The following is a 23,373-nucleotide window of genomic DNA, read 5'->3' on the forward strand; positions in this document are numbered from 1 at the left end:
TGTTTCTGTCTCAACGGATCCTCTCTCTTCCAACGAGTTGCTGTGCTGATACGGCCGACACCGCGCATGCGGACTGTACTTTGACCCGGAAGGAGTAATCTTGGCAGCAGCTCCCCGTGCAACCTGGAGAACTAGGCGACGAGCACTCCCAGTGATAACGCGGCGTTTCCGAGTAAAACCGCGTGTGAGTCGAAGGACCCCCGAGGGATTACAAGGTTACGTGCGGTAAACTGGTGAGTGCGTGTCGCTGCTTATTCAAGTAAGAGTTGCATTGCACGGGTAGAGGGATATTTTAAACACCGTTCATTCACGCCCTCATTTCGAGAAAAGACTTCGTTTTTGAAGGGCTGTGGCATAAGAATTATTCTTCCCTCCAAACATGTCTTCGTCGGCGGAGGCAATGAAAAACCGGGAGGCATTGGCTGATGCTATGTTCGTAAACCTGCCAACAGTTAGACCAGTTGCAGATAATAGGAGCAACAACAACCCCAATATTGATCTTAAGGGGAAACTGAATAAACTGGAGAAACTTTTAAAGACTGAGATCACGAAGTGGTGGGAAAAGCGATCCCTTGAAAAATATCTGGAAGTGGGAAGAGTCCCGAGGGGGTTAAGGGTACTTATAGCACCATCATTTGAAAACCCCAACCCACTCATGTTAAAAGAATGGGCCACTAACAACTTGGAGGCATCCAAAAACATGATTTGCATTTTGATAAAGTATGCAGAAATCGACAGAATTGACATTCTCAAAGAGATTGAAGCACTCAATAATGAACTGGATGCTCATAAAGAAACTGAATATATTAAAAAATATCGTGAAGAAATTAACACTCGTCTCAATAAACATCAAGAAACCATTAGCTTGCGCAAACAATACAAATTCGCCCGAGATAAACAAGATTATGAAACCGGGAGAATTTTCACGTTTGCAAGAAAATATGACACTATGAAAAGACAGGCAATGACACCAAAAGCCGTTCCCCCAGCAATTAATGAAAGCGGGGAAATAACTGTGTCAAAACAAGAATTAAGCTCTAATGCAAGCAGTGTGGGCTCAGATGATGAACAATCAGCGGGTGTTTCTGTAGCAGTACCCACTCATTATGCACCATCGGAGGAATTGGGTTTTTTAATCGAGGACAGGTTGAAAACTCTGCGACCAAAGACCCAACAGCAGCGGAACAAAAACGCAAATGCAAAAACCGCAAATGTCACGAAAGAAGGAAATGCCGCAGGGAGAGGTTTCGCAAAAAGAGGGAGGGGCAAGAAATGGTAACTGTGTTAGAAATCAACAATGCCTCCACTTTGCCCACAAACCATGAATCTGGCAATACAGATACCACGGATATTAAACCTACCACCGGTCTAGATAATACAGTCATCAACTTATCTGAAGAAGTCCTTTCTAAAGCAGAGACACAACTTTTGTCCTTGGGCCTGTCCTTCTGTCCTAAAAATGGTTACAACTATGTACAAACCAGAATTGATGTATTCAAATTTATTCGTAAGTTGAAGTTAAAAAAACATTTTAAACTTGCAAATGCCCAGGAGAAAGCCACTACCATCAGTAGCGCCTTACATCCTTCTTCTATGTTCCAAGTGGCAGATATGGGGGCATTGCAGACGGCCCATGAATTGGCACTGGATGAGAGTTTCTCTAGTATCTGCACTCAAACTAAATGTGACAGAATGGGGTGAGTATCAATGCACCGAGTGAAACCCCATTTAAACCTAAGTCCACATTTATGCCTCTGATGCCAAAGGATGCTATTGACACTTTTAATGACATGATTACTGAGGACCTGAAGGCTTTGCAAATCAATACTTCCAGAAAAAATAAAAGACTCAAATACATGGAAAAACAATACTTCAACTTAATGAAAAAATTGAGGAACAATTCCAATTTGATTATCAACAAGGCCGATAAGGGAGGCAATATCGTCATCTGGCCAAGAGACCAATACATGAATGAAGCTAACTGCCACCTTTCAAATCCATCCTGTTACCGAAAAGCGATTTTCGGGGAAGTACGTAACCTTAAAGATAGGATCCACAAAGAACTAAATCAATGGAAGAGGGAAGGTCTTTTAACTAAGCAAGAATTGGGGTATTTGAAAGTTGATCATCCTTTGACCCCTACCTTGTATTTAATACCCAAAATTCACAAACAAGTGTCTCCCGTCCCAGGCCGACCTATCATTTCGGCCCAAGGAAGTCTCATGGAGCCAATGTCTAAATATGTTGATTTCTTTTTGCAGAATTTTGTTGTTAGTTTACCTTCCTACATCAAGGACACTGGGCATTTTTTGTCTAAACTGAAAGAGGTGGAGTGGAGAGAGGGATATAGTTTGGTGGCCCTTGACATCAGCTCCCTTTATACCAGTATTAAACATACAGATGGTCTTAACGCTGTACAGTATTACCTTAACCAACGCAACCTCATGTACAAGAACCATAATGTAATGTTGATTTCTATGATCAGGTTGTGTTTAATGAATAACTACTTCTTATTTAATAAGGAGATTTACCAGCAGTTAAGAGGAGTTGCTATGGGGGCATGCTTCTCTCCCACCTATGCATGCCTCCATGTTGGGTGGTGGGAGGAGCATGTCCTCAGGCATCTCCCAGATTTCGCCAATAACATCGTCCATTATTGGAGATTTATTGACGACATTTGTATGATTTGGAGAGGGGATGAGGAATCCGCCGCTGACTTTGTTAAAATCATCAACAACAATAACTTGAACCTTTCGTTTACTAGCCAGATCAGTAAAACTAATATCCAGTTTTTGGATGTTGACATTTACATCCTGAACAATACCTTAGCCACCAGACTCCACCGAAAAAATACGGCGGGTAATTCAATTCTGCACGCCTCTAGTGCGCACCCCAAACACCTCATAAAAAGTATTCCTTATGGGGAGTTTATACGGATGCGCAGAATTTGTAGTTTGGAGTCTGATCTGAACACCTGCCAGGAAGAGGCAATTCAGAGGTTTTTAAAACGTGGTTATCTGATGGATGATCTTCTGATAGCTAGAGATAAGGCCAACAGTGTCAGCAGAGATGATGTTGGAGAAGAGGGTTCTGAGAATGCAAACGAAGAGGTAGATAACCCCCCTAAACATGACATCAATACGGTCAGTTTAATCACCACCTTTAACACTGAGGAGAAAAAAATAAGGGGCATCCTTAAGAAACATTGGCCCATTCTCCATACAGACATTAACCTGTCATCGTTACTGCCCATTGAACCCTCCATTATATTCAGGAGAGGACCCTCGATGAGAGATTGCCTAGTAAGAACCAGCCCAGAAGTGAGTGATAACAAGGTTAAGATTTCCAACAAAAAGGGTTTCCATAAATGTATTTCATGCAGAGCGTGCAAGTTCGGGATAAACACGGTGGAATTTCAATCTCCATTCAATCCCATGCCTACACCCATTAGAGACCTGTATATATGTCGTACAGATTACGCTGTATATGTTTTGGAGTGTACGTGCAAACTCAAATATGTGGGAAGCACCAAGTTACAGGTGTTTAACCGCATATTGCAACATCTCAGGGCAATAGTTAACTCTGATTCCAATTATCCTGTTGCCCGGCATTTCGAACTTGTACATGCCAAAAACTTGAACCATCTCACCTACTTTGTTATTGACTCCGTCCCCAAAAACATCCGAGGGGGGATCGGGAAAAAATTCTGAGACAATTAGAGAGCAAGTACATTGTCCTCTTAAATACCAGAATACCTAATGGGCTTAACAGGGGGGAAGATTTACAAGTTTTTTTGTAAATAAATCATTATCTAATCCCTATGTAGCAACCTCGAATTAAGTAGCCTGTGTAGACATCTTTTTTCCAACGAATGATGTGAACTCTGTTCTTTTGTTGTTCTCCCATTTTTTCAGTCATGTACAGCACAGTTAAATTGAGCTCATAGCTACCTACAATGTAAAACCATGTGCAATCTGTTCTGCTTTAAAACAATGGTCTTGGATTTATTATACTATATTTAGTCACTATGGCTATAGTGAACACTTAGCATCAGCAGCCATGCCTGATTGTTTTTAACTGTGGTGGGTTTCTATAACACTGGCGCAGGTACATTGAGTTACATGACATCTTTTGGTATGATTTGTTGTTATCATAGCATACATGTACTTACTGCGAGAACCTTATGCACTTTGGGCACTTGAGCACTGTTTTTTTGATAACAACGATGGAGGTCTTGTATTATGCTTCGGACATGTCACAATAATTTTGCACATATGTTTTGATTGGTATGAAATGAAGATTGAATACTAATTTTTCATTAGGCATTATTGTATATATCTTGAAATGAATTTTACTTGATATTGCACTAGCACTTTATTCAGCTCCTAGACTTATCTGAATATCGAAATGTCCTTTTGAGTTTTGTATTTTGTACATATGTGTAAATGAAGTATTTTTTCCATGTCCTTTACCCCCTTTATCCGTTGTTATCGTTTCTACCTCTATGTTTGACACAGTATTTAAACACCCCCATTGGTAATTTGAGGCCATGTGATCAAGGCCGTTTTGTGACGGCCGAAACGCGTCATGCTGATGGCGAGGGAAAAATAAAGCCACATCTTTGAAAATCTACCTTGGTGTTTTTGAGATCTGTTCCGCGGTGGTGCGAGGAGACGCATTGCAGGACTCTTGTTTTGATATATATATATATATATATATACTTATATATAAATAATTATATTTTTAATTCAGAAAGACACAAAAATATATTAGGATAAAACTAATCAGAACACGTTGCTCAGTGATGTGCAAATTATAAATATTTGAGAAACCCGATTGCCAAACATTACCATTAGTATGGCGTAAAGTTTTATCAGTAAATCTGCTTGTCAGTATTTGCAACCATTTAAATGAAAAATGTGCTGACTGCAATTGAATGTGCACCATGCGCACCATGCTTTAGTAACATATTTAGTAAAAGTGAACATTTTGAAGCATGAACCACACCATGGTTTAGTAACATATTTAGTAAAAGTGAGACTTTTTAAACATGAACTGAGAAACATTCCTGGCCCGCCATGATGAAATTGCTGTTAATGCACTATGAGGCAATTCAGGAGTCATGTGTACCTGAAATGTGGGCCAAAAATGTATTATATGTGGAGAAAAGGTTTAGTCAATTAAATTAAACAAGATTTTTTGTACAGCAGACATGCTGAAAGCACATATTTGAAGGTGATCTTATGTGATAATGAAAAAGGTGGCTCTGTAAAATGAGATATTTGCCCAGGGTCACACAATTTGAGACCAGTTTATGAGTCAAGAGCATTACAGTTAGGTCGAGTACATTATTCAAGTCACTAAACCTGCAGGTCTCGTAACATTTTTGTGATTTTTCGAGACCTGAGGGGTACTACTTCATAAATTCATAAAGGCCTTTGTGAATCAACATCTTCTTCTTTAAGACAAAGGTTAAAAGTATATGTGTTTCTTGAACTAAAAAAAAAGTATATGTGTTAGGAAAGATAATATGTCCAAATTGCCAGACAAATGGTATTTCCAAATGCCACTGCCTGGTGTATGCTTTTCTATTCTGGCTCAGTGCAGAACAGTTGGGGTTGACTACCTTAATGTGTTAGAATCCAAATACACTGGCACTTTACCTAATTGTCATCTCAGAAATTACAAAGGCCCTCGGTAGTTATCTTACAAAGTGCCTTGTATTCACCTGATTTGATTAATAAGGATTGGTAAGAGAACGATGATTAAGAGTTAAGAGGAATATTGATTTCTGTGTCATGAAAGAACAACATATGAAGGAATGTTCGTCAACTAAACTATTGAGGCCTAGCAGCAGACTTATATCCTGCATGTGTTTGACATCATTTTCACTGAGTTTTATAGCCCTCTTCTATTTTTTCTTCATTGCACCTTTTATCTGAAGATTCCCCGCTCTGTCTGCAGTGAGAGCTGCCTTCCAGGGTCCCGCAAAGCTCCAATAGAAGAGAAGCCAATCTGCTGCTTTTACTGTGTACCCTGTGCAGAAGGAGAGTTTTCAAACATGACCGGTTAGTGAAACCTTTGGATTGAACATTACCTATCCAGAATAGACATATACAGCTCCTAACATTCATATTCAGTAAAGCAGAGACTCAGATGCCTACTTCTAATACACAGATGCATATATGAATGACAGACTGCATGTCAGCACTGCGATGGGTGGTAGGTTTCGTAATCCAGTGCAGAGGTCTTTTTTGTGGTGATAATAGACTACCTATTTCTAACCTAGGTAACCATAAAAGAAACCTCACTATATGCCTCCATACGTTTATCAGACAAGTGGGTGGTTGGCTCGAGTCCGGGTGAACTCCTTGCACGAACACAGCATCTCTGTATAGATAATGTGAATATTCAGGTATTCACCTACCACTTGGAATATGAATACATTGTTGACAATTCCTACTTCTACCTTTCTTTGTGGGGTTTCCAAGCCTCCAGAAGGAGCCAGGAGAGTTTCTGATACGAAATGGCTGACGCTCCATCACTATTTGTCGTTTTAGCTTAACTTTTGGTACTGAGAAATATTTTTGCTGATAATTGTTTTTTTTGGGTAATGCATATTCTGTTCTGATTATCTTGCTACAGAAGATTGTTTTGCTGCGGGAATTCTTTCCTAGGTGTGGGAAAATCCCTTACTAGTGGACTGACATTGGAAGTTTTTGAACTCTGTATACTGGGACATTGCTATCCAGATCCCAGTGTGGGTGCTCAGTCCCCAAAAACATGGTAAAATTGGATAATCCCAAATAAAATATTTTACTTTCCAGTAAAGCTGTAACATATGGTGTAGGAAAATACATCAATTGACATTTAAGTGCAGTCTGTTGACTGCCGCACATTCTGTTCCATCCACTAGGCTGACAAAGGAAACTATAGCTTAAGTATTATCCATCTTTTAGCGCCGGAGGCGACTTGCCACCCATTTTGACAAGAAATAACTCTAGTAAATATTAACTAAGTCACCCCTAAGAAGGCATTGTCGCCCAATAAGTAGGAACCACTATTATTTAAAAGAGAGACATGCAAGAATGTAATGCTGGCATGCTCCTACAGTGACTGCTCGAATGAAGAAAACAATAGTTCAGATAACTTAGGACAAGCTCCCAGATTGATTAAACCACTATCTTTAATATTCACCAACGACATCCACCCCAGGTACACTATAGCTCGCTTGACACCAGCCGAGCGGAGGGGGAAAAGGCTGTGACATCTTCAATTTTACTTGCAATAGAGCACTGTGAAATAGGAATGTATGACATTACATCGCATACATTCCCAACACAGTACTTTTCATCGCATTCGTTACAAAGCAAGTCGTTACAACGACTTGCGCTGGAGGGTGCTGGACTTAGGAATAGTATGATTTACTATTCCAACTCCAGCCTACGTAACAGTAGGGAAGGTGTTGGGATAGTAAATCATACTATTCCTTAGTTTAGAGCGCCATCCAGCGCAAGTCGTTGTAACGACTTGCATAGTAATGGCTGTGTTGTACAGCTATTGCGGTGTAACAACCGCATTGTAAAGGTCGTTCTCCGTGAAATTGATTGCAGTAAAGCAAACCGAATGTGCTGAAAAAGTGGAAAGGTTTGCCTCTGGGAAATTTTTCTCATTGACTATATAGTGTCCAGGATAGTAAAATATACAACAGTGGCACCTTACCCATGCTTCATCAGCACACTCTAAAACTGTGGATGAATATAGGAAGACTGGACGTGCTGTTTGAGACCTGTGTGGAGACCTGTAGGGCTAAACCTGCTCCAGCTTGTACCCAGAACAAAGATGTGGACTCCAATAGTCAGTTGGATAACCTCCGGTGTATCTACAGGGCCATTGCAAGCTGCAGGAGACCTTTTTCCTGAAGTCCCCAGCTAACCAATTACAACTGGACCTGGACTGGAGCCTTAGGGGTCCATTAGGATGTCGGGCGGTGCTGACGCCGCGGAAGAACGCCTTTTTCCGCCCGCGAGCAGCAGGAAACACGTCCGCCATATTAGCATAGCGAAACATAGGTCAGTTCCTGTCTGCCGCTGAGCGACGTGCACCGCCATCAAAGTGCGCCCGCCACCGTGGCGGTGTGAACCAATGGAGACTCACCGCCGTGCGGAACGACATCCGCCCGCTCCACAAATTAGGATGGCCCAAACAAGCAGATGCACCGCAGCAGAGACACCGCCCAACCAGAGACGGCGGAAACTCAACAGTGAAGTGCACTAGCAGAGACCCCGGCCACACCACCCGGTCACGAGCGCCATGGACCCAGCTCTAAATGTGTTTCCAGTGCTGTACCTGCTACAGCACTATCATCTAATGGGCCGCCGTGGACGCTGCCGCAGGTAAGCAACTACACAAATACAACACACAACACACAGGCTGACACAGGGCCCAAAACCACAAGACACCCTGCTGGGGGTAACAGCACATCCACAAGGGCACCCACACATGACCCACCTGCCACCAAGTCACCCCACTGCATCCTGGACACACATCGACCGCGAACATGCAGCAACCTCTCGGTCCCGGTCACGTCACCGCAGCAGTCAACACATGCCACATGCACAAAATGCAGAAGGCTGGGCCAGTCCAAAGCATTGGCAGGGCACAAAGACCACAGGGACAGACCCCCTCCAACCACACATCAACATACCCCATCAAGTCACAGGCCAGGTGCCCATCCTGTGCAACCCCATGCACAGCCACAAGCAACATGCACAGCAACAAGCAAGCACAATCCACACCCTGCACCACACAACAAACAACCAGGGAGACAGCCTCTGCAGGAGTGGCTGACAAGGAACATACAACACCAGTGCCACGCACACTGAAGACTGCCAATGCTTGCCAGTACATACACACACAAACAAACACACACCCTGGGTGTAGCCACAAGCATAACCCACACACAGAGATGCCTGAACAGATACCTGCCCAAAAGAAACACAAACAATATAGAAACACACACAGAACCCCATCTGTAACAGACATACCCTGTCAGCCAAACTTTTGAAAGGCAGTGGGAGCACAGACACAACAGGAGTGCACAACCCCATCACTCAGGAACAAAACACACACAACATACCACAAATCACACAAGAAGCGCACCATCACAGAACCACACTGCCACATAAAACCAACCACAGATGCACATGAAATCAAAACTGATCAAACACTACAGGACAACAGGGGATACACATCAGGCAATGCCAAGGCCACATACACACAGCACTGGATGCACAACAAGCAGTGTGTGCACATGTAGCAGAACAGTCACACACAGACATGACTGACACAACATCAACACACACAACACAAACCAGCACAGCACAAATGCAACAGCACACCCAGGAAGTGAAGGAGTACCACAGCTAACACACATACATCCAACACAACAACAACAGATGCTCCACTCTGGGATACAAGAGAAGAACCATCTTATCCAGAGCACTGGGCAGCACACACTGCTGAAGTGCACATGAGCAATCCTAACTGATTAATAGCAGAAGAACAATCCACATAAACCATTGGGCCAATGTCCATAGTGGAACATCACTCTTGGCCCAAGGACTGCACCACAAAGCACAGTGTGAAGTGAAATGAAATGAAATGAAATGAAAAGGGGACTTGTATAGCGCGATTGCTGCCCTGGGGCGTCCAAGCGCTGCAAGACCGAGGTGCTGCTCGTTGAAGAGGTCAGCTCCAGGGACTAGTCAGAGGTTTTAAAGAGGAAAGTCTTTAGTTCCTTACAAAAGGAGGACAGATTGGGATTGGCCCTGAGCTGAAGGGGGAGCACGTTCCATAGCTTAGCCGCCTTATAAGAAAACATCCTACTGCCAGCTCTAGTCTTGTTAATTCTGGGGACTACAGCCAAAAAGGCCTGGCTAGAGCGGAGATGTTTGCTGGGAAGGTACGGTGTGATTAACTCACGGCTGATCTCCGGGCCCTTTTGCCAAAAGGCTTGATGAGATATACACATGGCCTTGAGTGAGATTCTTTCCCGCACCGGGAGCCAATGTGGCTCTTCAACCCGGGTTTTGCTGACGTTCTGCGCGGTAGCTGGAGCAGCGTGCGAACCACGCAGTTCTGAATGATCTGTAATTTCCGCAGAGTATAGTCAGGAGCACCCAGGTACAGAACATTACTGAAGTCCAGTCGAGACTGGATCAGAGCTTGCACTGCTAACTGCTTAGCTTCCATAGGTAAGAGAGGAAGGACTTTCTTCAGCATCCTGAGAAGTCCGAAGCAGATTGCAGATAGCTTGGTAGCCTGGGTATTAAGAGTCAAGGCTTTGTCCAGCCACACCCCCAGACTTTTGATGTTGTCCTTGGGTATGGGAGGAGTACCTAGGCTTAAGGGCCATAGAGAGTCGATGTTAGTTGCGGCAGGGGGACCAAGAAGCATCAGCTCCGTTTTATCCCCATTAAGCTTGAGACAGGATGTTGTCATCCAGCTTTTTACCTCCTCCAGGCATTTCATTAACCCGGTTTGTGCTGATTGGCCGTCCTCCTGTGCAAGGGAGACCACTAGCTGAGTGTCGTCCGCATATGAGATGATCTTAATACCAAAAGGGCGAACGACATCAGCCAGTGGTCTCATGTAGACGTTGAATAACGCAGGGCTCAAAGATGAGCCCTGCGGAACCCCACACCTCAAAGGTTTCCTGGAGGAGACGGTATCTCCATCAAAGACCTGAAAGGTCCTATTACTCAAGAAGGATTTGAGCCAGACCACTGCCCTACCTGATATTCCCAACTCAGACAGGTGACACATCAACATATCATGATTGACTGTGTCAAACGCTGCGCTCAGATCGAGGAGGACCACTGCCATTGATCCCCCTCGATCCAGAATCCTTCTGGTTTCCTCGGTGACCGCTAATATGGCAGTCTCCTTGCCGTGTTTCGGGCGGAAGCCCATCTGGGTGACGTCAAGTGTTGGACTTGGCCCTTAGGGCAGGTTCACCCCTAGACTTTTTGCCTTATGTGTGACCCTGTGTCAGTGATTTTTGGGTCTCTGCGCACTTTCCCCTGAGTCCCAGAGTGAAAGTGCGTGCGTGTAGTATGGCTGGCCTGCCCTCTCATAGGAATGCATGGGGAATGTGTGTGTCCCTGGTAGTTCCTGATGCGTGGGGAGTGCAGGCTCGAGTTTAGTATGCTTAAACTCGTGAGAGTGAATGCTGCAAGATGGTGTCTGCGGCATGTTTGTGTCTAGTTGGGAAGTGCTACTTCTGGACATTGAGATATGTGTGCATGTGCTGTGAGGGTGCTGGAGCGTGATTGGCTGGAGCTGGCTGGCGTGCCAGGCTCCAGGAAGTCTGGATGGGTCTGCCCGGTGGTGAGTGGGAGATTAGCATGAGTGATGTGTGGGAGGAGTGTACCTGGGTCCTGGATGGGCTGGGTTTTCCCCACACAATGCTGGCTCCGCCCCCCTGTGGTGTGTCTAACGACCCTAGCCTCCCCAGTGAATGAAATGGGTGGTTGGGCCATCAAGAGTGCTCCAGAACCAGCTGCGACTGGTTTTCCCCCCACCCTGCACATTGTAACAAAGGATTTACTGTATAAAAAGGGGCTGTGTCCCCTTGGAAAATGTTCTACCTTTGGATCCTGCCAGAGGGGGCTGTGGCTGCTGCTGGGGCCAGAGGACCGCCACTTGGGGAGTCTCCCTGCCTGGAGACCCAGTGTGCTGGCTCTTGGCCCAGCCTTGCCCCCCTGCCCCTTGAAAGGACTGCTGGGACTCTGCCCTGCTTGCTGAGGGCACCTGGGAGCGCTTTATTTTACTTATAGCGCTTAAGAGCGCTTTATTTGGCTTGTAGCGCTTGGGAGCGCTGTGCCTTCACCCCAGCGCTGAGAGTGCTTTATTTTGAATTGTAGCGCTTGGGAGCGCTGTGATTGCCCCCTGGCGCTTGGGAGCGCCTTATCGACCTTGTAAAGCGAGTGCCCACCTCGCTGGTTTGGAACATTCGAGCGGCTGCCCACACCGCCTTTACCCCGGGTGAAAAGCACCGCCGCAGCCCGGAGGAAGCAGCCCCGCCTTTCCCCGAGCCGAGGAGAAGCCACGGAGCATCTGCTGACGTCACCCGGGAGCCGCGCTGCCATTGGTTGTGGCTGCGGGAGGCTCGCCGGGTGACCTGTGCTCTGATTGGCGGAGTGGAAGAAGGCGCTGCCTGCGGGGGCCGCCCGAGGCTCCCCGAGCTGGAGAGGAGCCCCGGACCTGCACCGGAAGCCGGTGAGTGCACCAGACACGGGAGGGGCGCCGGGACACATTGTCGGTGTCCGTCCCCCCCCCCCCCCGCCACCCCTCGGTAGCGCGACCTCGCGCTTTGTGTTTAGAGCCCAGAGAGGCTCGTAAAGGCGGCATTTGGTTGTTGGAGCCTGCGAGGCTCAGGGGCATTTTCTGTCTGCGAGCCCCGAGGCTCCGGGGGCATAATGTGGTAGTTGAGCCCGAGAGGCTCATTGGGGCAATTATTTCACGAGCCCTGAGAGGTTCTGAGCGCCCCACTTTCACTTCGAGTCCCCAGAGGGGGGACTCCCAAAGAGAAGCGCCACAGTCGTGTCTAGAGCCTAAGAGAGGCTCAGGGGGCCAATTTATTTCTGGAGAACCCAGCGAGGCTCCCACATTGGCCCCATTGTTGTTTTAGAGCCCTGAGAGGCTCTCCTTGGTTGCCCACATTGTTCTGGCCAGAGCCTGCGAGGCTCCAGCAGTGGCCCAACAGTGATTCAGCTGCCCAGCATTTCGTGGGCAGCTGCCACGTTTAGGACCCTGACACTTTGGACACAGGGCGTCCTAGCCCCAACAAGGCCAGAGGGCCTAGGGACAGTCACAGGTGGTGACTTACGTGAGTTTGGCGCAATTGTACTTTCTCTGCACCTCTGAATGTATTGTTTATGCGTCATGTGCCTTTACACCTCTGAATGTTAATGCATCATGTGTTTTGTTTTTACACCCCTACAGGTATTGTGATGTGTAGGTGGTTGTTTTCTCCCTAGTACAGGTGGTGCTAGTGAGGTCCTGTTACCAGTGATTACTGGTTGTGTGATTTTGTGCTACAGTGATTTTACTTTCTAAAGTGCTATTTCTGAAAGTATTGCTTCTAAAAGTGCTGATACCCTTGACAGTGGTCCAAGTGGCCCTGTCCTGTACAAATATCCCTTGTAAATTCCGCCCGTGCCTGTTGGCACAGTGTAATAAGATGTGTGTTTTATCTGATGTATATTTATTATAATACAAAGGCTATTTTTACATAACCTTGTGTGGAGTGTTTCTTTGTGGTGGGCCTTGGGTGTTGTTGCTGGGGTGCATGCGCAAATACTTAACTTACATCGCCTCCAAGTTTAGCCTTGACTGCTCGCGCCACGTTACCTAGAGGGCGAGTGGGGGTTATCTTGGCGTGTAACTCCCTTGCCCTGACCCTTGGAAATGGCGATCCCTGACTGACCTCGACGCGAGTCTTGGCCGGCCAGGGTCCCGTTTCCAACATTGGCGGCAAGCGGTGAGGATAAGGATTTGTGTTTGCGTTGTACCACAGTGGCAACTGGCCACTACAAAGCTCTGCATTTTAGATGACCACATTTTGGGGATTATTGTGTTTTTGGTAAAGTTCCATTATTTTCTTCTCCAAAAGGTATCATTGTGCAATTGTGTCCAGTACATTTGTTCCCCTGCCCCGCGCCCAGAGTTTGGTACCTGTGTCACGTGTGGTCAGGTTGAGGAATCAGGGGTGGTAGAAACTGCCTTACCAGTCCGAGGGGGGGGTTGTGGGTGAATGAATGGTGTGTGGCACTAGGCAAGTGAGTGTGAGTTCTCTGGGAGAGAGAGCTTGCTGAACCTTTGTGAATTGTGTACTCCTGTGTTAAGCTCAGACCCCTAGGTTCCCTGTGTAATCTCTTCTCTAGAACGTCCGCAAGAATGGAGCCTGCTTTTGATTTCTGTGATCTGTTTGGATACAGTATGGGAGAGTTGGTAAGGTTCTGTGGAGAGAGAGGCATAGGAGTGGATGAGTCAGATACTCAGTCTGAACTTAGGAGCAGCCTGATCCTATGGCAAAAGGGTCAGTGGGATCTTGCGCGCAGTGAGGAAAGGGCCCGGGTCTCACACCATGAGGGTGGTGGGTCTGTGGGGAGCCCTGAAGATTCAGAAGAGGAGGAAGAAAATGATAGTGAGGACCCCAGAGATAGGGAGTCCCTTGCTGGGTCCCGTGTCAGATGTAGCACCCCATCCCTTTCCCTGTCCCCAGAGGAGTGGGTGGATCGGAGAGAAGAGAGGGAGCACCAGCTGGCCATGAAGAAGCTCAGGTTAGAGCATGCCTGGAAGATGGCGCAGCTGGATGTGAATGAGCGGATTGCAGAGGCTGAGAGGGCCTTGGCCAGGGAGAAGATAGCCCTAGAGTGTAGGTTATCCCCTGACCGCAGTCAGAATTTTCTGGATTCCCCAGGGAGGGTGGAGTCCAGTGGTGGCAGCTTTTTAAGTGTTGGTGTTGACAGTCCCACTCCCAGTTCCCAGAGTATGGTTCCTGTTTCCCCAGAGGAGGAGAATAGGTTGAGGTTTAGGAACCTTAGGAAACCGTCTCACCAGTCGTGGGAGGAATTTGAGGAGGACTGTTGTGGAGCTCTGTGTGATTGGGTACAGGAGCCCACGAAATGTGATTGGGACATATTGTTCGATATGTTTCTCAGAGAGCAGTTGCTCAGTTGTTGTTCCCCAGGGTTGCGGCAACACCTGTTGGGGTGTGGATTGTCTGACCCATGTGAGCTTGCAGTAGAAGCAGACCGCTGGGAGAGGGCCAGGGGTGCTGTACAGTCATTAGAGAGTGAGTCCAACAGTAGTGGTACCGGGAGCTTCCAGCCCAGCGTGGTGGAAGAGGCTCAGTGTAGCCCAGCTAGGTCCCAGTATAGTGAGAAGGGTGGAAGGGCTGACTACCTGGCTCAGTGGAGCAGGAGTCAGTAGGTGGCTGAGAGCACCCAGAGGCCCGAAGCCCTGTCTCAGAACTTGGGTGGTTTCTTGAGGGAACACCAGGTTAGGGACCTAGGCTGTCCTGTTAGTACACTTGAGGAGGATCTCCTAGTGTCTAGGGAACCTGGAGCGTCTGTAACTAGAGCTCCAGGGGTTCCAGTGTCCGGCAGTGTCGCTCCAGTTGGGAGGGCACAGAAGTCCGAAGCGAGGAGTGATTGGGGGATGAGTTTCCCAGTGGATGCACCAGTGGACCAGAGACTAGCCAGTTGGGCTAGATCTTCTTGGGTGGACCCGGGTGGCGCCACTTCTGGTCTGGGGGATCTTGGCGCACTGTCAGGTGGACAGGAGGCGGGAGATCTGCGCCAGACAGACAGTCACACGACACATGGGTCATGTGTCAGCCTCAGGGGGATTGCGTGTGAGTCCCCAGAAGTCCTGGAGTGCCAGGCAATTATTCCACCAAAGGTTTTAGACCGGAGGTTGGGAGGCCAGGTTCAGGTTCGGCCTGACCTGAAGGGTAGGACGACTGTAACCAGTGTCCTGACCGGTTCTTCCAGAGGAACTTCTCCAGTTGGGAGAGGGCAGACCTCTGGAAGGGGGTGCAGAGGGTGGGAAAGCCCACCTCTGACCCCGGTGCAACCTGAGGGGTTAAACCCTAGGTTGGAGTGGCGTTCTAGGTGTCCCCCTCGCACGGGGAGGAGGAACCCTAAAAGAAGAGGTAAGGGGAGGAGAGGCTTCCCTGAGACTCCTGGTCCGCCTGAGGTTGTAGACCAAAGGCTGGTGAACCAGTGGCAGTCTAGTCCTGTCTTGCAGACAGGGAGAGTGGAGAATGGACACTATGTGCCAGGGGTTACTACCCCCCGCTCTGCGAATTGGCAAGGACCGGTGGCACCTGGGTGGCCTAGGGCCTGGTCCAGGCCACGGACAGCTGAGGAATACCAGTGGGGTAGCCCAGTTGGTCCTTACAGTAGCTTTAGAAGGAACCCTAGGGGTTCACCGTGGCATAGAACAGGAGGGTGTCCCGGCAGTGGCGGGCCTGCGTCCGTGTTCTATCGCCCCAAGCAGGGAAGTCCATCACGGTGGTGATTGTTCTCCCCTGCGTTTTGGCTGGAAGGGGGTTGTGTTGGACTTGGCCCTTAGGGCAGGTTCACCCCTAGACTTTTTGCCTTATGTGTGACCCTGTGTCAGTGATTTTTGGGTCTCTGCGCACTTTCCCCTGAGTCCCAGAGTGAAAGTGCGTGCGTGTAGTATGGCTGGCCTGCCCTCTCATAGGAATGCATGGGGAATGTGTGTGTCCCTGGTAGTTCCTGATGCGTGGGGAGTGCAGGCTCGAGTTTAGTATGCTTAAACTCGTGAGAGTGAATGCTGCAAGATGGTGTCTGCGGCATGTTTGTGTCTAGTTGGGAAGTGCTACTTCTGGACATTGAGATATGTGTGCATGTGCTGTGAGGGTGCTGGAGCGTGATTGGCTGGAGCTGGCTGGCGTGCCAGGCTCCAGGAAGTCTGGATGGGTCTGCCCGGTGGTGAGTGGGAGATTAGCATGAGTGATGTGTGGGAGGAGTGTACCTGGGTCCTGGATGGGCTGGGTTTTCCCCACACAATGCTGGCTCCGCCCCCCTGTGGTGTGTCTAACGACCCTAGCCTCCCCAGTGAATGAAATGGGTGGTTGGGCCATCAAGAGTGCTCCAGAACCAGCTGCGACTGGTTTTCCCCCCACCCTGCACATTGTAACAAAGGATTTACTGTATAAAAAGGGGCTGTGTCCCCTTGGAAAATGTTCTACCTTTGGATCCTGCCAGAGGGGGCTGTGGCTGCTGCTGGGGCCAGAGGACCGCCACTTGGGGAGTCTCCCTGCCTGGAGACCCAGTGTGCTGGCTCTTGGCCCAGCCTTGCCCCCCTGCCCCTTGAAAGGACTGCTGGGACTCTGCCCTGCTTGCTGAGGGCACCTGGGAGCGCTTTATTTTACTTATAGCGCTTAAGAGCGCTTTATTTGGCTTGTAGCGCTTGGGAGCGCTGTGCCTTCAAACCAGCGCTGAGAGTGCTTTATTTTGAATTGTAGCGCTTGGGAGCGCTGTGATTGCCCCCTGGCGCTTGGGAGCGCCTTATCGACCTTGTAAAGCGAGTGCCCACCTCGCTGGTTTGGAACATTCGAGCGGCTGCCCACACCGCCTTTACCCCGGGTGAAAAGCACCGCCGCAGCCCGGAGGAAGCAGCCCCGCCTTTCCCCGAGCCGAGGAGAAGCCACGGAGCAGCTGCTGACGTCACCCGGGAGCCGCGCTGCCATTGGTTGTGGCTGCGGGAGGCTCGCCGGGTGACCTGTGCTCTGATTGGCGGAGTGGAAGAAGGCGCTGCCTGCGGGGGCCGCCCGAGGCTCCCCGAGCTGGAGAGGAGCCCCGGACCTGCACCGGAAGCCGGTGAGTGCACCAGACACGGGAGGGGCGCCGGGACACATTGTCGGTGTCCGTTCCCCCCCCCCCCTCGGTAGCGCGACCTCGCGCTTTGTGTTTAGAGCCCAGAGAGGCTCGTAAAGGCGGCATTTGGTTGTTGGAGCCTGCGAGGCTCAGGGGCATTTTCTGTCTGCGAGCCCCGAGGCTCCGGGGGCATAATGTGGTAGTTGAGCCCGAGAGGCTCATTGGGGCAATTATTTCACGAGCCCTGAGAGGTTCTGAGCGCCCCACTTTCACTTCGAGTCCCCAGAGGGGGGACTCCCAAAGAGAAGTGCCACAGTCGTGTCTAGAGCCTAAGAGAGGCTCAGGGGGCCAATTTATTTCTGGAGAACCCAGCGAGGCTCCCACATTGGCCCCATTGTTGTTTTAGAGCCCTGAGAGGCTCTCCTTGGTTGCCCACATTGTTCTGGCCAGAGCCTGCGAGGCTCCAGCAGTGGCCCAACAGTGATTCAGCTGCCCAGCACTTCATGGGCAGCTGCCACGTTTAGGACCCTGACACTTTGGACACAGGGCGTCCTAGCCCCAACAAGGCCAGAGGGCCTAGGGACAGTCACAGGTGGTGACTTACGTGAGTTTGGCGCAATTGTACTTTCTCTGCACCTCTGAATTTATTGTTTATGCGTCATGTGCCTTTACACCTCTGAATGTTAATGCATCATGTGTTTTGTTTTTACACCCCTACAGGTATTGTGATGTGTAGGTGGTTGTTTTCTCCCTAGTACAGGTGGTGCTAGTGAGGTCCTGTTACCAGTGATTACTGGTTGTGTGATTTTGTGCTACAGTGATTTTACTTTCTAAAGTGCTATTTCTGAAAGTATTGCTTCTAAAAGTGCTGATACCCTTGACAGTGGTCCAAGTGGCCCTGTCCTGTACAAATATCCCTTGTAAATTCCGCCCGTGCCTGTTGGCACAGTGTAATAAGATGTGTGTTTTATCTGATGTATATTTATTATAATACAAAGGCTATTTTTACATAACCTTGTGTGGAGTGTTTCTTTGTGGTGGGCCTTGGGTGTTGTTGCTGGGGTGCATGCGCAAATACTTAACTTACATCGCCTCCAAGTTTAGCCTTGACTGCTCGCGCCACGTTACCTAGAGGGCGAGTGGGGGTTATCTTGGCGTGTAACTCCCTTGCCCTGACCCTTGGAAATGGCGATCCCTGACTGACCTCGACGCGAGTCTTGGCCGGTCAGGGTCCCGTTTCCAACATCAAGCATCTGGTTGCTCTCGAGAAAGTCCATGAGATGCATGTTAATATGTTTCTCAAGGAGCTTGCTCACCGAGGGGAGCAGGGAAATGGGGCGATAGTTGTTAAGATTACCTGGATCTAAATTTGGTTTCTTCAAAAGTGCGCGCACCATCGCCTGCTTCCAAGGAGACGGAACTATGCCAGAGGAGATGGAGGCATTAAGAAGGTTCATAATAGTAGGGAGAACCACATGACTCACTGAGGCCAGTGCGTCTGGTGGAGCTGGATCGCATGGCGAGCCTGACTTTACTTGCCGTATCAATGATTCCAGGGCCTCCTGTTCTAATAACGGGAAATGATCCATCCTTACAGGGGTATGGGGAGGAACTTCCGGCAGCCTTGGCTGTCCCTGGATACAAGGGGAGATGCCCTTGACAGAAAATTAAATGTAAATTTGGTGTACCTTTTGATAAAAAAAGTCTGCAAAATCATTACAGTAGACCGTCGTTTAGCTGCTGGGCGTGGAAGGGAGAGATAGTTTGGTAAGGTTCTTTAGTATCTGGAATATTTCTTTAGGTTTTGATTTTGCCGAAATAATTTGCTTAGATAAATAGGACGTTTGGGCGTTTTTTAACGCTTCTTTATAAGCTCTATTCGATTCTCTATATAAGATTTTATCAGCAGGGGCATAGTCCAAGCGCCACCTTTTTTCCAGTTTCCTGCAATGCCGCTTTTTTTCCCTAAGTTCCCCAGAGTACCAGGGGGCAGTTTTTCGAGATCGCTTCATGGTAATTTTGCCAAGGGGGAGTATGGCCTCAAGCGAGTGCGAAATCCACTCCTCATATTCCTCATTGGCTGCGAGAGGATCCCCGTTAGAAGGGGGTATAGCAGTCATGAGGCTACTGGACTATTGTTCGACTGAGAGTCTAGACCAATTCCTGGCATTCCTCACGGTGAGGGTTGGGGGGGCCTTCCATGTGGACCATGTAAGGGGAATAAGTGAGTGGTCAGTCCAAGGCAGGCAGATGGAGTACCCCACCTTAAGCTCAGTGCAATTACTAAAAACTGGGTCCAAGAGATGGCCCTTAATGTGAGTAGATGAGTCAACCAGTTGTACCAATTGCAATGCCGCCAAGTCGTCCACTAGCTCCATGGCGGTACGGTCGGAGGTAGAGTCAAAATGTAGATTAAGATCACCTAACAACGTATAGTTGGAGGGAGTTGTAACTAGTTCGGCCATGATCGAAGGGAGGGCCTTATGGAACTGTTTTGAGGGACCTGGGGGCCGATACATGAGCGTGCCTGAGAAGCAGTTATTGGGGGAAAATTCAATACAGAAAGCGAGACTTTCGCAGTCTGGAATGGAGTCAGGGAAACATCGGCATAAATACTGCTCTTTATAAATAATTGCCATGCCCCCTCCTCTCCCTAAGGGTCGATCTTTCCGCATAATCTGGAAGCGCGGGGGAAGTGCCAGTACTATGTCTGGGTCAGAGTCCGGCGTCAGCCAGGTCTCCGTTAAAAAGACAGCATCAGGCATGTAATCCTCCAACATAAGGGCAATTTCTGTCCTATGCCTAGGTAAGGACCTACAGTTTAAGAGGAGCATATTAAAGCCCCACATGTCACACAGTCACACATGAAGTGATGGGGAGGCACACACACATGGAAACTAAGGGGACAGCTGACATCAAAGTGAACTGACTTGCATGTAGGTAGTAGACATGTAAGGGGTGTACCATACACAAATAGAGGGAGTGCAGACCCACAATGGGTAGGCATAAGTGGCACACAAAGGGGATGGCATTACACCACACACCATGCCATACAGGAGGATAAAAGGCAACATGTGCCTGCAATGTATGAGAAACACAACCACAATGGCAGTGTGGAGAGCAGGGCCACACAGTCTACACAAACACACTCAAGACACATGGATGATCAAACAAACACAACACTGATGTGCAAGTCACACACTTTGCACACATGTAAGTGACTAAAACAACACAGAGGAGTCAGACAGAACAGCAGGGACACACCAACACACTGCAAAGTGCAAATAGACAACTCACACATGTGCATACCACCATATCCACAGGGCAGACCAATCCAAACAACAGGCACACAACTCCTGGGTGACACATGTGTCTTTTACAATCCAGGGGCACACACCCATCCACACCCCCTACAAAGTAACACCCTTCACATTGCACACCGCTTGACTACCCAAGAGCACACATCTCATGTAGGCCATGGGACCAGGACTAAGGGCCAATACAAGATGAACACACACATACATAGCTGGGCACACAAAGGAATAACACACGTACATCATGACATTGCCCGCCTGCATGCAAACCTGTGCACACCCTGTGCTGGCAGTGTCCCCCAACCTGACATGTGAACAATGTAGCCAACAATAGCAAACCACTAAAAAGAGAACTGCATGACAAGTAAAATAGCCATCACAGATAACACTAGTAGCAGTGTCTGAATGGACTGAAGACCCTGTCACCCCTGTTTAAAAATGTGATGCGGCCAAAGAGCTTGGCAATGTTTAAGTGACACATAGAGCATGGGGTACAGGCAACCAAATGCACACACCAACATAACTTTAATCAGGGGGGTACTAACAAAACAGACAACAGGAGAAACTGTCTTTATTCACATATTTAGGCTTTCCTGTTTTCAGTTTCTATTTTTGGTAAAGTCTGGTGCTTTTTCTTTCAGTTTTTCCCAGTGATTTCAATGCCTAAAAAACAGTGCTTTTCAGTGGTTACTCATGTTTGCGCCATGCAAAACAACTGAAACTGTGTTTTACCGGTGTTTATGGAACGCTTTGCTTTTATTATTGCTTGCTTTCTTCATTGGTGCATGGAGTGTAGACAGTGTATGTACAGTGTATATGAGGTCTAAATAAATTTTTACAAGTCGAGTTTATTGTAGTACACCATACAATATTTCTTCAATTATTCTTTGGTCATTCGCGCTCCCTCTTTCCTTCCCAATTGCACTTTTATTTGAGAAAAGACCCTCTCAACATTGGCAACGCCAAAAAAGTCAGTACACATTTTGCCAACCTGTGGTCACTGACATAGCTATCCATACCAACACCGGTGCACCTCAAGGTTGACATTCTGTGGGCCAGGTTCTGCAACATATGAGTTGAACTGGCTGCATATGCCCTCAGAGGTATTAAAGCGTCAAAAATGAAGCTGTACTTTTCAAAGTCAGGAGAAAATTCCCCTTTATGGAAGGGATATAACACTTGTGCAGAGTATCAAAGTGAGGCTTCATTGACTTCAAATGCCATGGTTTCCCTTCCAGCCCCCCCAGCGTGGCACCAGACCCTGTGGTGACCGGCTACCTGTCACGCTGCAGGTACTGCAGTGAATGCGGTTTCTCTGTCCTGTGTGTGACACTACTTCTTCCTGCCCTGGGCAGTCTGTACAGGGCTCAGTTTTACCTGTCCGATGTGAAGCGCCTCCTATTTCCCCCATCCATCCGCCCTCTAGTCCACGGTGTAAAGTAGTGATTCCTCCCACGTGCCTGCTAGGAGAAGATTCCCGATATTCAAACTGTGTGAAACTGTTCCTGCTGTCTTGTCGCTGAAGTCAGTGGCCATATTTGGCATGATATAGTGAAGGTATAGTGCAACATCATCCACCCCGGTTTTCACATGTGTGGCAGATTTTCAAGCAGCACAGCAGGCAACAATGACTGGCAGCATTATAAAATAAGTAATTATAATGCCCAAACAACATAAACATGTTACCCAAAACAGTAAAAATGTTCAATGCGCTATAGTCAGTATGCAATCGAACAAACGCGAGACCATGCCTCAAGTCCCTTTGCTTCAATAGGTCAGTATTACATTCAACAACCAAGAACATTGGAAGCATATGTCGCAGCTTCACACACACAAGACTTTTGTGGATGATTGAGGAGGGAAACATGAGAGCGTGAAGTTGAAGATGAGAGAGGGGGAATAAGACAGACAAAATAGGCTTGAAGACAAGAGAGACTGGTGGAGATGGAAGAGAGGACCAGAGCCGGAAGAGGAGGCAAAAGAAAGTGAAGCAATTTTTTAAAACTTGGGTGTAGAAACAAACATTAAATTCCAGAGACATAATTTCCAAACATACAAAAAAAATCTGAAACGTCAACTATACTCCCTTGGTTACAATATCGCTTACATGCAGCTGAATATTTAAACATTTAGCATCAACATACCCGCTTTATGGGTGCCATGTCTGCAAGCATACAAAAGAATAATACGCTTCAACTGCAGCCACTTGTATACTAAGGCTCGAAACAGAATACATAGACTGTTTTCTGTAATTACCGAAAACGTTCCAGTAAATCTGTAGGGACCCGAATACACACAAGATTATTTCAACAACGTGTGTTACAGTGACAGCAATTTTCGCCTGGTAAAAAGTGGAAAGCTTTACGTCATCTAATCAAAACCCTTAACATCCACAATATTAATTTCAATAAAGATGATAAACATACATTTTACGTTACAAAAACAATGGTTTAACAAGCAACATACCTATTTAAGCGTTCCCTATATTAAGAGTGTGAAGTTTCAACTTGTGTACAATTAGCAGGAGTTTAAATGTAGAATTCCACACTCAAAGCAGACCATCAATCAATAAATTACATAAATTTTCTGCTGTTGTACATTAACCACCATGAGATTTATTACTGTGATTTTAGTATGTGACC

The 23,373-nt window shown here is 47.7% G+C and overlaps 1 protein-coding gene across 1 annotated transcript in view; it reads left to right on the top strand.

The window, feature by feature from the left end:
• The window catches only part of LOC147726130 (vomeronasal type-2 receptor 26-like), a 175,825-nt gene that overhangs the window by 75,149 nt on the left and 77,303 nt on the right, over nucleotides 1–23,373 (top strand). The window contains exon 4 of the mRNA XM_086963427.1: nucleotides 5,945–6,068. Coding sequence (XP_086819553.1) covers nucleotides 5,945–6,068 — 124 coding nt within the window. The remainder of the gene's footprint in view (nucleotides 1–5,944; nucleotides 6,069–23,373) is intronic.

Source organism: Lissotriton vulgaris, chromosome 3_1 (genome assembly GCF_964263255.1).
Source record: "Lissotriton vulgaris chromosome 3_1, aLisVul1.2, whole genome shotgun sequence".
In the NCBI taxonomy this organism is placed as follows: Eukaryota; Metazoa; Chordata; class Amphibia; order Caudata; family Salamandridae; genus Lissotriton; species Lissotriton vulgaris.